At 38.3% G+C, this 18,904-nt stretch overlaps 1 protein-coding gene across 1 annotated transcript; it reads right to left on the bottom strand.

Annotated features, from left to right (window-relative positions):
• Positions 1–7,709: 7,709 nt before the first annotated feature.
• LOC137048067 (C-type lectin domain family 6 member A-like) lies at positions 7,710–17,087 on the bottom strand. Its single transcript, XM_067426051.1, has 8 exons — positions 16,979–17,087; positions 15,973–16,101; positions 15,588–15,647; positions 15,406–15,477; positions 9,134–9,196; positions 8,875–9,035; positions 8,660–8,772; positions 7,710–8,239 (listed from the first exon to the last, which is right to left on the bottom strand). Exons 1-8 carry the CDS (start codon positions 17,052–17,054, stop codon positions 8,062–8,064), a joined length of 852 nt encoding a protein of 283 aa, XP_067282152.1. The 5' UTR covers positions 17,055–17,087; the 3' UTR covers positions 7,710–8,061.
• Positions 17,088–18,904: the final 1,817 nt, after the last annotated feature.

The raw sequence follows: 18,904 nt of genomic DNA, 5'->3' as shown, positions 1-18,904 counted from the left end.
CGGCTACAAATGATCAGACTGATCGAGAGATTCGCAAACTGATAACTCAAGTAGAGACTCTGACAAATGTTGTTAATTCCTTACAACAAATTAAAACGACAGAACGGCAGTGTCAGTGTATATCAAAAGTTCCTGAGAAAAGAAGACGAGGTTGTTTCAACTGTACTGAACGAGGGAAAGAAGAGACCTGCAATCATTGTTTCGTGTGTGGTGAAGAGGGCCATAGAGCTTTTGGCTGCCTGAAAAGACAAAACAGGTCAATGCTGAACATCAGATCAAAGAGCACCCCACAGACTGCAGTTTTCAAGCCAGGGTCACACAGCCGTAATTTTACAGTTAATGCTGGGTTGTGGAATCACACAGGTTGTACATCAAGGAAACCAAGTGGACGACAAACACAGAACTCTGAGGAGAAGGTTGTTCAGTTTGTTGGAAAGAAGTGCCTACTGGAAGGGGAAATTGGAGGCCATAAAGTGAGCATGCTTCTCGACACCGGGGCACAGGTGAGCATCATTGATCAGAGCTGGAGAGAAAAATACTTACCAACATGTGATGTTCGGCCCTTATGTGAAATAGTGGGACCCAATGCTGGTCTGGAGGTGTTTGCCATCAATGGTGATGCAATTCCATTCAGTGGATGGGTCGAAGCAGCCGTAAGCTTATCTGGACAGGATGGGAGTCGCTATTCTGTTCAGGTTCCATTTCTGGTGAGTCAGATGAAGTTGGAGAGGCCACTTTTAGGATTTAATGTAATTTCAGAGTTGGTTACAGAACCAGGGGATAGCACAAGCATTCTTACCACTCTGCATTCACTGATGAGTAGTATTGGAAACACTTCAGATGAGTTTGTTGAGGTGTCTGTTGGATTCATCCGTGCAGATAAAGTATCTGCAGACACTGCTCGAGTGAGGGTAGGACCACAGAGCTACACTATTCGGCCTGGTCAAGTGGCTAATGTGAAATGTAGAGTACCTGCTAACTTCAATGGTACAGATTCCACAGTGCTGTTTGAACCAAGTGATGAGGTGTCACCTATGGGAAGGCTTGACTTTGGAGAAGGATTGATGGAGATTCAGAAAGCAGGTCAGTCCTACATAAGAGTTCCAGTTGGAAATCATACAAAGCACAATGTGACCATTCCAAAAAGAGCTATACTGGGAGAAATAGCAGCTATTGCTAAGATCATTCAAACTGACCAAGTTGAAACAGGCAGTTCAAACAGTTCAAAGGGAGTGACTTCATTGCAATCAGGGCAATGGGATGACAGTGGTATGCTGTGGAATCCTCCTGTAGATCTGAGTCGTCTGAAATCAAGTCATCAAGCAGTCGTGAAACAACTTCTTTACGAAGAGTCTGCTGTATTTGCACGTGATGAGAACGACATTGGGAGCATCCCCAGTCTTCAGATGACGCTGAATTTGAAAGATGACATCCCTGTTCAGAAAGCTTACACTTCAATACCCAAGCCACTCTTGAAAGAAGTGAAGGAGTATGTGCAGGATTTGCTAGCTAAGGGTTGGATAGTGAAATCAAAATCACCTTATGCTGCACCAGTAGTGTGTGTTAGAAAAAAGAATGGTGCACTACGATTGTGTATCGATTACCGACAGCTTAACAAGAAAACTGTAGCTGATCGCCATCCTTTGCCAAGAATTCAAGACCTCATGAACACCTTGGGTGGGTACCGTTGGTTCTCCATACTGGACCAAGGAAAGGCCTACCACCAGGGGTTCATGGCTGAAGGATCAAGACACATGACTGCGTTTGTGACGCCTTGGGGATTATTTGAATGGTTACGGATACCATTTGGACTTTCCAATGCCCCAGCCGCATTCCAGCGAAGCATGGAAGAGATGTTAGATTCCATCCGTGATGAGTGTTGTCTACCTTACTTGGATGATGTACTGTGTTTTGCCAAAACTTTTGAAGAGCATGTAGAGAAATTGCGAGTTGTGTTCAGAGCTCTGCGACAGCATGGAGTAAAGCTACGTCCAGCTAAGTGTGAATTGTTTAAGCAGGAGGTCCGGTACTTGGGTCGTCTTGTGTCTGAAGATGGAGTAAGAGTAGATCCAAAAGATCTGGAAGCTGTGAGAGTACTCCGTGACAAAACACCACAAAACGTTGGAGAAGTCCGCCGTCTTGTAGGATTTCTAAGCTACTATCGAAGCTATATTCAAGATTTCGCTAGGCTGGCAAAACCAATTTATGAGCTGCTTCAGGGCAGTGCGTCAGAAAGTCCATTAGCAGTGAATCGGAAGAAGGAAAGGAAGAGAAGTTCACAGTTGCCATCCCGACATCTGGTAATGTGGGAAGACAAGCATCAGCAAAGTTTAGACACGCTCATTGACATGCTGACGAATCCGCCTATCCTTGCATATCCTGATTTTGATGCTCCATTTGTACTACATACAGATGCATCAGAAAAAGGATTGGGAGCAGTACTGTATCAGAGACAAGAAGGAAAGTTACGAGTTATCGCATATGGATCGAGAACCTTGTCACCTGCTGAGAAGAACTACAGACTTCATTCAGGCAAGCTGGAGTTTCTTGCATTAAAATGGGCTGTGTGTGAGAAGTTTTGTGATTATCTCTATTATGCCCCGAGTTTCACCATTTACACCGACAATAATCCGCTCACTTATGTGATGAGTTCTGCAAAGTTAAATGCAGCTGGTTATCGTTGGGTGGGAGAGCTTGCAGATTTTAGATTTGAGATTAAATATCGTCCTGGCAAAAGTAACAATGATGCAGACCTGTTGTCACGTTGTCCTTTGGATATGACCCAGTACATTAGTGAGTGCACGGAGACTGTGCCAAAGGAGGTTATTCAAGCAACCTGGGAAGGAAACATGATGTCTAAGCAAGGAGATGTAGCTTGGGTCGCAGCTTTGAATTTGCAGGCACCAGATATAGATGTGATTTATAACCAACCTCCGCTGTCCATCAGTCCTGATGAAGTGAGTAGAGCTCAACAAGAGGATCCGGTGATTGGACCAGTCATGAGACTGAAGGAAGTCAGTAAAATAGTGACAGCTGATGTTCGATACACTGCAACCAGAGATATGAAAAAGTTGTTGAGAGAATGGCACAAGTTAGAACTTGAAAATAACATCCTGTACAGGAGGACAACTCAAAGACGACAACTGGTATTGCCCATAAAGTATGGGCAAATGGTTCTTCAGCAGCTACATAACCACATGAGTCATGTTGGAACAGAGAAGGTGTTACAGCTAGCCAGAGAGAGATTCTATTGGCCAGGTATGAAAAGGAGTGTGGAAGAGTATGTAACTCGCCAGTGTCCATGCATTACACAGAAACAACCAGTAATCCATATGCGTGCACCAATGGGAGGAATCACGTCAAATGCACCCCTTGAATTAGTTTGTATTGATTACCTGCATCTAGAGACCAGTCGTGGAGGGTTTGAATATATCCTGATGGTAATTGACCACTTCACCAGATTTGCTCAAGCTTATCCTACCAGGAACAAGTCTGGGAAGACTGCGGCAGAGAAGATATTCAATGATTTCATACCTCGCTTTGGGTTTCCTGCAAGGTTGCATCACGATCAAGGCCGTGAATTTGAGAATTCCTTGTTCCATACGTTGCAGAAACTGTCTGGAGTTGCTCACTCAAGAACTACACCATACCATCCTCAAGGTAATCCTGTAGAGAGATTGAATAGAACTTTGCTCCAGATGTTGCGAACATTAACAGATAAAGATAAACAGAGTTGGAAAGAGCATCTGCAGAAAGCAATCCATTCATACAACTGTACAAAACATGAATCTACAGGGTACTCACCATTCTACCTCATGTATGGTCGACACCCACGACTTCCCATAGATTTGTTGTTCAGACTAGTACAGGAAGATGAATTCTCCACACCACATGGGTATGCTGAACGCTGGGCTGATCGAATGGCTGAAGCTTATAGGATTGCAGCACAAAGTAGTAAGCAGAGGAGTCTTCGAAACAAAGAGTACTATGACCTAAAAGCTAGTTGTGTTATTCTAACACCTGGAGATCGTGTTCTGGTAAGGAATTTGAGTCAAAGGGGAGGACCCGGAAAGTTGCGTTCGTATTGGGAACCCATCATCTATGTTGTTAAGGAGAAAATAGGTGATAACCTTGTGTACAGAGTTCATCCTGAGAATAATGAGAACAAGATCAGAACACTGCATCGAAATCTTCTTCTGCTTGTAAACGACTTAACAACACTTGAAAACTTGGATCCAAAGAGACAGGAAGCACATAGAAAAGAAAGTGTTGAGACCAAAGGACAGAAAAACAGAAGTAGGATACAAAGTGAAGAGGTAGAAGAAACAGAGACTAGTTCAGAGGAAGATGAAGTCTATTATTGGAGGAGAGTCAGTAATCCAAGGTACTTCAGATGTGGAAGAAAAGAATTGGAAAGAGGGTTGAATCAAGGAGGATTGGATGAACCATGTATAGTTGAGAGAGGTAGTCCATCAAGTACTTGTACACAAGAGATGGCAGATCAGTTGCCAGCAGAACCAGAGTATGTACTCGATGATTCTTACATGTTGATTGATGAATACTTACCTGTTGAAGATCCTGAGCTGGAACAACACCTGGAACCAGAATGTGAAAGTTTTCAAGAGGAACAGGTTACTGAGGAGAGAGAAGTGCAGCAACAAGACTCAGTCAGAAGGTCCCGCCGAGAAAGAAGGCCTGCTCAGAGACTGACTTACCCATACCTTGGGCAACCTACATTCCAAACACTGCCTACACTACACACAGTAATAGTAAATTCATCTCAGTCACTACCACTGATACACCCAACTACACCCAGATGGTTAGGCCATAACAGTAATGCATATTAAGTAATGCCAATCACGGTTATGATTCTAACTTAAGTGATGTTTGAAAAAAAAAAAAAAGAGATTCACCTTTTGTGGTGGGGAGAGTGTGACGCCCCAACTGATGGTTCTTCACAGTTTAAGTGTGCAATATATTCCCTGTATGTGAAAATGCATTGACGGAAAAAATAGTACTTCCATGCCGCTAGAGGGCGCTATGTGAGTGCGGTGGATCGCTATAAAGTCTGCTGCGTGGCATATCAAAACACAGCAAGACCGGAGCTGATCACACGCACAACTGTTGTCTGTCTTTCTTTCACCTTTGCACAGCTTCTGGGCGCTGAACATTTTAACTGATAGCAGGTGCAGAGGTTCTGTACCCGCTACACAGGCATCATGCAGATAAACTATTTTTGAAAGAGTTCTGACCAAGTCCAACTAAAAATCAACAAAATAAATCATGAACAAATAAAATAAAAATCAACATGAAATTAGTTCATTGACAGTTTTATATATTCATTTATATTATATATTAACAATAACCAATTTACCGAATTATCCAGTAGTTTTCTGAACAGATGCATTTATTAATATGATTGACAGACTGATGGAAATGTGGGACATTTTCTCAATATGCGACGTACGGGACAAGGATTTAAAATGCTGTAGCCTACGGTACACGCAAAGCAGGCAGTGTTAACCCTAAGGATTAGTCTAAAATGCAGGTTAACAGGGGTGGTAAGTAATCAAGTAAAAATACTTTGATACTTTACTTAAGTATTTTTTTTCGGGGATCTGTACTTTACTTGAGTATATTTTATTTGCATCTACTTTTACTCTTACTCCACTACAGTATTAAAGGCAAAGTTTACTTTTTACTCCAATACATTTCCCCATGCCCGCTCCAAGTATTAAGTATTTATTACACTTGATTTCCAAACGGGTCTGGTCGGTCATGGATGATCCAGTCGGGTATAGACTTGGAAAAGCTGACAAGTCAGGTTTGCCACACTAACGTTAGCTCAGTGTTTCCCTGACTTTTTTATTTTGCGGCACACTATTTACTATGAAAACATCGGTAACATTTTACAATACAGGTGCACTATTATAATTCATGCCTAACTAATGCACAGATAATCATGAGTTAATGTATTACTAATGAAGAATTAAACCATTTATTAATGATTACTGCATCAGCAACTAATGAACATTCTCTATGATTAATAGATTAAGTAATATATGAATTGCTATTAATTAAATATGACATCATTAATTCCCTAATAACATATTACATTAACTAATAATGTAAATTCATGTATTCAAAGCCATGCATTCCGACTCTCAGTTGTCTGTTTAATTACTCATTAATCATAACAATTGTCAAAATTATAGTATGACTTTACTTGTTGAGGCACATGACTATTAACTAATTGTTATGTAATATGTCATTGTGGTTATGGCTTTTGAATTAATTTTGAATGAGTTAATAGTATATTGCTCCTCATCTGTTTTATGGAGCTAATGTTATGGAACATGTCTATTTTAAGTTTAACTCCTATACTGAGTTAAGGTGCTTCATTGTCTCCTATTAATTGCAAATCTAACAAATTCTTAATTGCAGTATCTAATCTTATCATTTGTTCCATTAAAGCATTGCATATCAGTCCTAAAAGATTTTATCTGCTTAATTATTGATATTTACAGTTAATTTGAATATTTACTTTTTACTTTCGGTACTTGAGTACGTTTTAAATCTGATACTTTTGTACTTTTACTCAAGTGATGTTTGAATGGAGGACTTTCTACTTTTACTGGAGTATTTTTTTATTTAGGTATATACTTTCACTCGAGTATAACTTTTGAGTACTTTTACCTCCTCTGCAGGTTAAACTCACAGCACGTGCAGTGATGGAGCGCCGCATTCTGAACAGAGCCACTGTGAGTATGAGCTGCTCCCGTGAACAGTGTAGGTGCATTGCTTGCCTATTTATTTTTATTTCGAATGGTTTCATTTAAAAGTGTACATTTCAAGCTTCCTATAGCCTACACATGATATATCTCCTGTCTGTGAGGCAAGTAGCCTGCTGAGTTTTGGTTTATTTACAATGTTGTTTTACCGCTGAGCAGCTCATGAGTGAAGCGCGTCTGCCAGCTTCCTTCAGCTCCGCTCGTTCTCGTCGGTCGTCAGATTCAGAACACAAAAACGTAATGTAGCTTTTGGTCGCGCTACTCCGCTACTTGCTGTATAATGTAGTTAGCTACTGGAACAGCTACTCTGTTTTAAAAGTAACTGAGCTACTGAAAAATGTAGTTAGTTAGCGTTGCTACTTGTAGCTCGCTAGCCTACTGCCCAACACTGTGAGGAAATTTTGTATTAACAGGAATATTCTGCTTTAGAGCTTATACTATAGATTAAAATGTAAAGAGGGGATACATTATAATGGAGGTTTCAATTCACTGGAGGACAAGTACAGCATTTTTACCTTGACATGAGTAAGCAAATTCCCTCTAGGTTTATGTGCATGCAAAATCTAAATAGACCTCATTGGTTCCACTGATGGAGGCATATTAATGTTCCTTTTGACAGATAAACATTTTCTCTGTTTTACAAGAAGACTGTGATCTCCATTATGATCTCCCAGTCTAGCACAGTTCTTTCCAGATGGATCCTGTTTGGCTAGTTTTCTCCAGTTATCAGGTTGTCTTTTCACCCCAGTGAATGAAGTAGTGAACTACAAATATTGATTTTTTTTATAACCATTACCAATATCAATTATTTGCATGTAACCGATATTTATTTATTGTTTTATTTCTGTTTTTTACAATTACAGCAACAGCTCTGAACTGAGATTTTTGAACACTGAATTTTTGGCAGTTTCACTCCCTTACAGAACAAAAGATATTTACATCAATACATAGTCTGAAAAATGTTGATTTAAAAAAAAAAAAAGAATACAGTGCAAAGTCTTTTTAAAAAGTGGACAAAGAGATGGAAGTTTGGTTTATTAACTCCTGCCTTCTTCATGTTCTTCTTCTTTAATCTCAGAAGTTTTCTTCCAAAGACCTTTGTGATTTTGTCACCTGTTCTTCCTCCAAACAGGTGTAAACAGGAATGTGTCTCCCTCGTCTACTTGTGGTCCGATTGACTAAAACACATCTTAATACCAGGAGTAAACAGGGCCTGAAAGAGGCCAAATGTGGAGTGAACCTCAAATATTCTCTCTCTATTCAGAATGATTCAAGGAAATGAATATGTCTTTTGACATATATATTTTTTCTTGTATTTGCAAGAAGCATCAAACCAAGAGTTTAAATGATACAACTCGTATCCCAGACAAGCACAGTTTTCTCCAGAAGCATCATCTCCTTTCCAGTTATCAGGTTCATCTTTCCCAGATGTCTTTTTAAACCAAAACCTTTAAGAGCAGAAAAAGGCAATCAGATGCAGTGATGCAGTTCTCATGTGTAATGATTTGAAATACATAAAACCTAAAGAAATACAATAATACATTTGTAAAGGTGTAAAGTAATTGTGAAATGAATCACATGAAAACACAAACTGATTCAACATCGGTGAGGATCCAAAATTCTGAGTGAAAATGCCGTTATTTTGCATTTTTCTGAATGAAAACTATTATTTTATAACAAATTATATCATTAGTATATATCACCACTGGAGCTGACATAAACAATCAATGTCACTATAATTTACTTACATTTGATGAGTGATAGAAATATCCAGTTTTTCTAGGCTTAAATGAACTAAACTGCATTTTAGTCTCAGACTTCTGGGTCTGCATCAACAAACTGTAGATTTAAGACAAAGCCATTCTTACTTCCGTTGTGCTTCATTGAGCGTTTGATTGTTCATCCAAACCCAGTGTCCTTCAGTCTCCAGATCATTGAGACCAATCCAGTGAGTCTCTTTAATTTTAGAGACCAGGAAATCCTAATGGAGAACATTTACTTTATTGATATTCAAACAAAGAGGAGTTTTTTTTTTTTAATCTTTCATTGAATGTATGTAAACCAGTCAATTTTTCGAACTCACATGTATTTCTGTGTTGTTTATAGTCACCAGATGAGCTTCTGATGCTACACATAAATCACGACTCTCAAACCATGTCTGCTCTCCAGGGGAGAAGAAATAGCAGTTTCCACGATGTGGTGTCCAACCGTCCTCGCAGAGTTTACAAGATGAAGCTGGAAATCCTGAAACGATAGAAAAATAAAGCACAGACCATTGACCACAGGAAGCAGTGACCTCCAAGATGAAGACAAACAGCTTGAAAGTAGGTTAACCCACTCACCAGTACAAGAAGCCATGCAGTTTAAAGCTCTGTGGTACTTGTCTAAGAGCGCTCTCTCAGAGTCTGATACGGAAGACAGTAATAAACAAAGCAAGCCATTAAAGGGATAGTTCACCCCAAAATGAAGATTACCTCATGATTTACTCACCCTCAAGTCATCCTAGATGTATAGGACATTCTCCTTTCAGTCAAATATAATCGCCACCTCTGGGGGATTAATACATTCCTTCTGCAGCGAAGTGCCGCATTTGTGTAAGAAAAAATATCCACATTTAAAACTTTATAGACTAAAATAATTAGCTTCTTGCGGTCAGTGGTAGCTCGACTTGCACTAAAAGAGTAACCCCTGACGTGATGTTCGCCTCTCATGGAGAGGGCTGGGCAACAAACTCAAGCCCCTCTTCTTTTATATCGAAATCCTCCGCCATTTCTCTTTAAAAATTCTTGTTTTAGACTCGATGTTTTGATTTGCTCTATCCTGTGCTTCTGCGTTCATCAATACACATGCATCAAGGGTTCACTCTTTTAGAGCAAATCGACTTGCTGACCGCTGGAAGCTAGTTAATTTAGTCTATATAGTTATAAATATGGATATTTTTCTCACACAAACGCATCACTTCACTTCAGATGGACTTTTTTAAAGGAGCAGTTATAAGATGGATAGATGCACTTTTATGGACTTCAGAAATGACACAACAGCTCACTGCCTCCTTAAAGCTTGGAAAAGCATAAAAAGACATTTTTAATATAACTCTGATTTTATTTGTCTGAAAGAAGAATGTCAGTAAATCATAAGTTATTTAAAAAAAATGTGGGTGAACTAACCCTTTCAGTCAAGTCATTTTAAATGTATAATGCTTTTCACAATACACTGTTTCAAATCAGCTTTAGAGAGTTTCATGATGTTACAGTTATTGTTCACATTTAGCATTTTAGAGCTGGGTGAAATATTACATTTGACAATGATAAACAGTCAGGAAGCTAATATTTGCTAGTATATATTGTGTGATTATTTAAGAGTACTGTATGTATACGGAATAAATTGGATATACTTTTAGTAGCTGTAATTTGGAGTTAATAATTTATGTAAAGATTTGGCAAATTATTATCTGTAAGGTTCTGTACAGTTTAAAACAATTTGGTGTACTGACAAACCTAACTACTAGTTGGTGATGTGTATCACTGCCACTAGCCAACTTTCCATCCCCCTTTTCCACCGTTTTGTTATCAACAAAAAGAATATGCGTTTAAAAAAAGATTGCACAATTTGCTGTCTCCAGCCTGTTTCCATCCAACTGGCCTTTTACCGATAAAATGGTGGCGTAATTACGACATAAGTTTTGTTATATTGCTTATTGTATCAAGCCATTTACACACAATTTCACTTATATCAAAAATTATATAATATATTTCACGTCCCAAATATTAGTAGAATGCAGAGAGTAATGAGATGATTAAAATGTACTTATTATTTGCAGAATAATAGGCCTATATTAATCAGAAGATCACAGAGAAGATGTGCATGTATCTGCATTTATGATGAAGCTCGTTTGGACTCAGATCAGCTCAACTGTCTTGCATGTTAGTATCCATAAAAAGATTGGTACAGTAGGTTAAGTTTTCGGTCATATAGCAACAATCGTTTACGGTGCAGTTACGTGGCTGAAAACACGTCAGATCATTCAAACCACAAAAAAAAAAAGTTTTTCATTCTGGTTTCAGAGTTCAATTACATCAAATCAATCGAAAACATCAAATCGCTGATCTTTTTTCCTCAGAGACAGATGCAGCTGTAACCTAAACCTTTCATTTGTGAAACCTATTTAACTTTTTTAAATGATCTAGCTTAATTGATGCCATCCTAACTGTTCTAAAATTCCTTTAGAGCTTTTTGGATTCAACCAACTTTATTTATCTATTTAATTTGTTTGAGATAAAATTATTTGCCATAATAATACATTTTATTAATAAAATAATTGTATTAACAAGAGTCATGTTTGTGATTTTCATTTGTCAAGTAGCCAGATCCTGATTTTTATGATACTCATTTTATTTATTCAGACAGGGGTGAATACTGGTAAAGTGGGACAGTTTAGCTTTATAATTTCTATATTTTTATGTATATGCTTCCATTAATAAAAATCAACACTGAGCTCATCAGAAAGTATGTGATAAAAAATATAGGTTCTGTGGCTATGACATCACTTCTGGGGGTGTGGCTTACCATAATCAACAACTTCCAGGCAACCCATAACCTGTGTTTTTCCAACCTTCTATCAGTGAAAGTGCACTGGAACGGCCGTCAAACCCAAGGGGGTAATCTAGCGCTTGGAAAGCGTTCCACCCCTAGGGGCGGCCATTGCTAACCAAGCCATCACCTGCTGTTAGCATCCCATTGACTCCCATTCATTTTTGAGTCACTTTGACAGTGAATAACTTTACATCTGAGGCGTTTAAAGACTCCATTTGTCCATTGTTTATTTATAAAGAAACATGACAATGCATAAAAGGCTCCATTACCTTGTATCTTACACTATCGCCCCGTAGAAGCTGTTTTTGTAAAAATAGGAGACGCTCAGAAACAATCTTTTACTGTCTATGAGGCAGTCGGGGGGACGTGGAGACATAAAGTCCGATAAAGTCAAGGGGATGGGGAGAAGACGATAGTGAACCAAAAGCAACGGGAGAAAATATTTAAACAACATGATTCAGATTTCACTTTCCACATCTACTAGAAGACCTCCAGCTGTCAGACAGGAGGCTCACGTCACATCTACGTCGTCAAGCTCAGTCTGAGCCTGCGCAGTTCGCTCAGCCATCAGGAAGTGAGTGCCTCCTGATTGGCCTCATTTTTCCGCCGTTAAAGTCAATGGGATAGCTCTGTCCATTTCTTTTACTGTCTATGGTCAAACCCGGGAACTGGTACTAGATCGATGTACTCCCAGTTACGAGTTCTGACGTCACATAGACCGAAACAACAATGGCAGCTCCTATGGATGCAGTGTTTATGGAAGTCATACATTAAAAATCAAATTGTTTATTAAAAAAAGCTATTGCTCTAACATTATTTATCAGCAAATGTTATGCATTATCAGCAGCTTTTCTAGCGTTAGCTTTTCAGGACATTGAGTGCAAGAGTAAATTAATACAAAATGCATTTCCAAAAATACAAACAACGTAAAATAAAAGCTTTTGGCGTGACTTTGCCTGGAACGCAACAAAGTCGTGAGCCGTGGTTTGAAGTCGTAACGTATGGGCTCAAAAACCTGCCTGGAACGCAGCAAAAGTCCCACTGAACAGGAAGATGCAAGAGTTTTTATTTCAGTGCTGTGGCGTATTTTCAAGTGAAACGGAATATTGAATAGAGGGCAGGGTTTCACTTCTCCGTTTCAGACCGGAAGTTACTCTTTTTTAGATTTTGATTAAAGATGATCACGGCAAAAAAAATAAAAAATAAAAACTGTGTATTAACTCGCACGGATTAATTGTTCACCTTAAGACCAGTAATGTTTGCAGTAAAGTAAATAAGTTTGATTTCATGAGGACTTTAAGGTTATTAAAAAAACACCAAAAAAATCATGGATCATTTGTGATCATATGGGATGTTATGGTGAATCACATTTTTTTTTAAATGATCATCTTTTTTTCATTTTTTAAAAAATGTGATTTTGCCGATAGCATGTTGTTAAACTGGGACAGGGTATTACTGTTAAACTGGGACATTTAAATCATTCTAATGGGGAGATTTAGTTCCCTTTTTATATATCCCTCATAAAAACTAGCTAGATATTTCAACAAAGACTAATTCAACTGATTATGATGAGCAATGCTAATGCTAATCGCAATGCTATTTGTTACCTAGTTAGCATTCAAAATAGAAAAGCTAGTTAGCATAATTTATTTGCCTTATACTTCAGATTGACAGAATAATAGTAATGATGATAATAATCGAGTCAATGACAGAAAAGGGGACAGGGAGGAAGGAAGTAAGGAAAGCAAAGAAGAATAGGCCAGGCCAGAAGCCTGTTTTATGTTTCTTTCTTTTTTATTCTGTATAGTATAGTAGAGCTCTTAAAGGGATCCCATGGTGTTGAGACTTGTATGGCTTAATATAACATAAATGATGTCTCTTACTGAATTATGTAGTAGAAAACCCATGAAAGATCTACGTTATTTTAAAAATCGATTTTATATTTGGACCATGGGCGGCGCCATTTTGTTTGCGTTCTAGGGTGATGACGTAGATTGGTTGAACTCCTCAATCAGCTGGCATTACCCGTAGCTATTTTTACCACAACGCAACTCGAAAATTGTTTCATAGTTAAACAAAACCAATGAATTCCTTTGTAATTATACTTAAAACACACTCAAACATACATGTGCACACAAACTCACCTACACAAGTCACAAACAGATCGGCGGGCGCGCACACGACAGGCTCTGTCTCAATCGAGATGTTGGGCTGCTCAGTCTCCACGACAGGGGCTGAATCTGAAATCGACCCTATACCCTTAAATAGGGCATTATTTGAAGGGACGGACATTTGTAGTGTTGTCCGACACCATAGTGGACATGTTCGAGTGCAGTCATTCAGTCTCACGTTCCACTGCAATAACGAGTGTAAGCCGATTTACAAACAGCTGTCCGATTTCACGCACTCAAACATACATGTGCACACAAACTCTCTCTCTCACACAGACTCACACACACCCCAACAGATCGGCGCGAACACACACACACACACACACCCCCCAACAGATCGGCGCGAACACACACACACCCCAACAGATCGGCGCGAACACACACACACACGCACGCACTGCGTGCGCGCATACATAACCCTCAATCTATTCCCCTGTGTTGATATCCTGTTCAACACATCCTGTTCCCTAGATAGACTGTTGATAGTAGATTAACTATAATGCCTAATGTGACCAGCAGAGGGAAATATCTAGGTAGGACGATGGGATAAAGTAACGTGAGGAAGAGAGGCAGGATGTTTTGGTGATGATGCATGCGATTGAGACAGAGCAGTCTGTCAGAGGTGTGTGTGTGCGCGCCCGCCGATCTGTTTGTGACTTGTGTAGGTGAGTTTGTGTGCACATGTATGTTTGAATGTGTTTTAAGTACAATTACAAAGCAATTCATTTGTTTTGTTTAACTCTGAAACAATTTTCGAGTTGCGTTGTGGTAAAAATAGCTACGGGTAACGCCAGCTGATTGAGGAGTTCAACCACTCTACGTCATCAACCTAGAACGCAAACAAAATGGCGCCGCCCATGGTCCAAATATAAAATCGATTTTTTAAATAACGTAGATCTTTCATGGGTTTTCTACCACATAATTCAGTAAGATACACCATTTATGTTATATTAAGCCATACAAGTCTCAACACCATGGGATCCCTTTAAGCTTATTTAAAATGGTATCATATGATGATATGAGAAGTTAAGACATTTGGATCATAATAAAAATGATGCAGAAGAAGATCAGAAAGTGTCACTTTACCAGTTTTACTTTAAAGACACTTTACCACTTTACCAGACAAATTATGTTGTGTATTTTATCTTTCTTTTTGTCGGTATTGGAATCTCCAACAGCCTTCCTTCATTTGACAGATGCCACAGTTTTATTTTTGGTGCTATATTTTTTTTTTTTTACATTTTATTACATTTGGAAGCAAAACTTTACTATATATTATTGAAGTGTAGGCCCTATATATACATTTTTTTTTTATTAACAAGTAGGCCTATCATGTTTTTTTTTTATTTTATTTTATTTTTTTTATAAACACTGTTTAGATAAATACTTGATCAAGCAATATTCAGAAACGGGTGCAGGTAACGTCTTATTATTACCAATAGTAATAAAATAATTGAATATACAATTTAATAATATGAATAGACTATAATAGATCTAGTCGCCTTTAAAGGGAGCAAGGCCATGTGCGATCAGCCTGTATAGGCTAATGTGACACCTTTAAAAAAATATTTAAATAGATGAATAAAGTGTGATAAAAACCTTCCATTATTTAGATCATAAAGTGAATCAAACTGGTTCCATGTGCAAAAATATTCACACTTTGTGTCACACTAAGCTTGTAAACTGACACTCACCATCGTAAAAGAACAGAGTGTGTTGTATCTGACTCTAAGATCATTAAACTCGTTCTTCATCTCTAGTGAAAAGATTGTTAAAAGTAGCAGCTACTTCAGAACAGAAGGCTGTGGCATTTTTAAATGAATGAAAACGTCAAATAAAAGCCAACTCACCAACATGAAGCAGAAGCTGTTCTCTAACTCCGGTGTAGTTGGTTTTAAGTTCCTCTAGTTCTCTCATCATAACTTGGCAGATAAAGCAGATAAAGTTTCTCACACGGTCAGTTCAGTGAACACTCAACACTGTTAATGAAACATGTCTGTGCTCTAGCGTTTATGAAATATAGTTTTCTCACCTGTGCTGTTGATGATGTGCTGCTCATTCTGTGATTCGAAATCAGCGAGCTTATGATTATCTGATTAAGACAAAAGCAGCAACGGAAAATATGTGTTTATGAGGAAAGTCACACACATGCACACTTAAGACTGAAATGATCTACAAAACCAAGTGTGAATAATGTTTGTTAATGACAGTTTACACCTTCAATATGGAGGTTTGTTTGACAATACTTGCCTGATAAAACAGCTTTACTGAAAATATGATTTTACAAATAAAAAGCTACTAACTATTGCATTTTGTGCTGATGCTACTGTCCCACAGCGAGGTCAAGCAGAAGTACTTACAGTAACTCAGTCCATCCACACTGAACAGAGCACAGATCTAGAATCAGATATACTCACAAATCATCCAGAGAGCGCAGAGACCTCCAAGAGCAAAAACCAGAGAGAGACCCAGAAGAGTCAGAAGAACTTTAGTCCCCTTAGAGGAAGTGACTTCCCTCTCACGTTCTTGTTCTTCAGTGAAAAAACCTGTGGTTGGAAATTTAATGAGATAAAGGAAATGATTTCTGAACCCTTGAATCATTGCAGCATTGCTGTCTGGAACTAATCCTGAATTTACACTGGGTTTATTTCAGTAAAATACATTTTCAACACATTGACCCAACCTGACGTTTTATTAACTGTACTCTAGTCCTGAGAACTCAGTTCAACCTTTCAGTTCAAATCTACTTTCATCATGGTTGGCTCTTGTCTGAATGTTTACCCGTGAGGTATTATTGTGATTATTACCCAAACAATATAACATTTATTGAAATTTAAGACTGAAGAATAGAATTCACAAATACTGTTTTAAGTTTCATAAAACATACAAAACCACTGCTGGAGAAAACAAGCATTTGTGTAATGAAATATCTGACTCAAAACCTTATACAGGTTTAAGAGAAATAAAGATCTTGTGAAAACTACGTCCATATCACAGCTTTCTATCGTGACACATTAGAAAAAATATAACACTATTCTTAGATCAGTTTCACAGCGTAAGAACAAAGTCCGCTCACAGGAAGACGAGTGGCAAACTTCACACCATTTCTCACACCACTATTACTTTAAGCAAACTCTAACTCTTTGTAACCATTATATATTTTTTTATTTTATTTATGATTATGGCAGATGCTTTTATCCAAATATTATATTACATTTAATGCTGTATGTGAACCTTTTCTGCATTCTGAAATTTGGTGTTGGGATCATCAGGATCTACGTATAAATGGATAATATGTATACCTTATTATATGCTAGATATGTAATTGTTGAATGAACATATGAAAACCTTACACAGTTACTGCAGAGCTAAATCTTAGAAATAGATATTATTATGCATATACTGATAACATTCCATCCTTACCTTTGTGTTGAGAGCAGTTTTCACCCGGAGTAACTGTTGAAAGTATGAAATCAGAATTTGCATAGATTGAATCCATTTTATAAGCCGGACAGAAGACACGTCCGCTGAGACTTGTGCTGGTCGATTTTGTTCAGAATAAGGAAGTCACATAAAATCTCTTCAATACAGACAGGAAATGATGAAGTTATGAGTCTGAAGAACAAATCTGTCAACTAATATTACATGAATGATAGACAAGACAAGAGCTCAATTGTGATGGCTAGACGGCTGGGTCAGAACATCTCCAAAACTGCAGCTCTTGTGGGCTGTTCCCGGTCTGCAGTGGTCAGTATCTATCAAAAGTGCTCCAAGGAAGGAACAGCGGAGAACCGGCCACAGGATCATGGGCGGCCAAGGCTCAGTGATGCACGTGGGGAGCGAAGACTGGCCCATGTGATCCAATCAAACAGACGAGCTACTGGAGCTTAAATTGCTCAAGAAGTTAATGCTGGTTCTGATAGAAACGTGCCAGTCAGGGTGCCCATGCTGACCCCTGACCCCACCAAAAGCACCAACAGAGGCACGTGAGCATCAGAACTGGACCACGGAGCAATGGAAGAAGGTGGCCTGGTCTTATGAATCATGTTTTCTTTTAAACTACATGGATGGCCGGGTGTGTGTGCATCACTAACCTGGGGAACACATGGCACCAGGATGCACTATGGGAAAAAGGCGAGCCGGCGGAGGCAGTGTGATGCTTTGGGCAATGTTCTGCTGGGAGACCTTGAGTCCTGCCATCCATGTGGATTTTACTTTGGCACGCACCACCTATCTAAGCATTGCTGCAGATCATGTACACTCCTTCTTGCAACGGTATTCCCTGGTGGCTGTGGCCTCTTCCAGCAGGATAATGCTCCTTTCACAAAGCAAAAATGGTTCAGGAATGATTTGAAGAGCACAACAATACGTTTGAGGTGTTGAATTGGCCTCCAAATTCCCCAGATCTCAATCCAATCGAGCTTCTGTGGGATGTGCTGAACAAACAATTCCGATCCATGGAGGCCCCAACTCACAACTTACAGGACTTAAATGATCTGCTGCTAACATCTTGGTGCCAGATACCACAGCACACCTTCAGGGGTCTAGTGGAGTCCATCCCTAGTGAAAAAAAGTCTACTTTATTGTATTTCAAATATATTCTCTTTTCCGATAGTATATTAGAAATATGCTTACAAAAAATATACCATTTCTAAATATATAAAAAATATATTAGCATCATATTTCACAATACAACTTTTAACACACTTTAAAATAATTGTATTTTAGTATATTTTCTAAAAATATATTTTAGAAAAATATACTTTAAATGAAAGTTCAGTGTACTTTTGTAAAGTGTACTTATCTGAACATTACTTTAAAATATATTTTTTTATATATTTTAAACTTATGCTCAAAATTGTCATTGTTAACAATGGACTAAAAGCAGATTTTAAAAATACATAATTAATATCATAAAGCTGTATAAAAAGTTATGAATACTGTTTAAGGTTATTTATTCATGCTTAACTGTTCAAGCTTAAGCATTAATAAATAAGTAATAATAAATTATTATTATATAAATAAATTATTATATGGACTAAAAGCCCATTTTTAATTAAAGCTGCGAGCAGCGATGGCGGGCCCAAGCCGGTGGCACCGCCACCCCGGTGGCATCAGCTTAACTGTGCACAGCAGGCCAATAGGCATTTAATATGGGAAAAAATAAATAAAGGGACTATGTCAAAGTCATTTGAATTCACCTCATTAACTGCAGCAACTGGTGCTGCTATAACCAGGAACCACAACACTCACATCTATGAGATCAATTATATTTTATTTATTAATTTTATGTCAGGTGATGTCAAATCTCAATTCCAAATGAGTGCAGAATACTGTCCAAATGCTGAA

This window comes from Pseudorasbora parva, chromosome 19, assembly GCF_024679245.1.
Source record: "Pseudorasbora parva isolate DD20220531a chromosome 19, ASM2467924v1, whole genome shotgun sequence".
Classification (NCBI taxonomy): Eukaryota; Metazoa; Chordata; class Actinopteri; order Cypriniformes; family Gobionidae; genus Pseudorasbora; species Pseudorasbora parva.
Note: the sequence above shows the minus strand (reverse complement) of the source record. Positions and strands in the feature narration are given on the sequence as shown.

Bases quoted from the DNA above. Each gene is read 5' to 3' on its own strand.
- LOC137048067 (XM_067426051.1), bottom strand. From the start codon at position 17,054: ATGGATTCAATCTATGCAAATTCTGATTTCATACTTTCAACAGTTACT. The intron at 15,478-15,587 runs GTGAGAAAACTA...TTATCTGCCAAG, and splicing joins GCACATCATCAACAGCACAG to TTATGATGAGAGAACTAGAG. The intron at 9,197-15,405 runs GTGAGTTGGCTT...CTTCCGTATCAG, and splicing joins ACAGCTTCTGCTTCATGTTG to ACTCTGAGAGAGCGCTCTTA.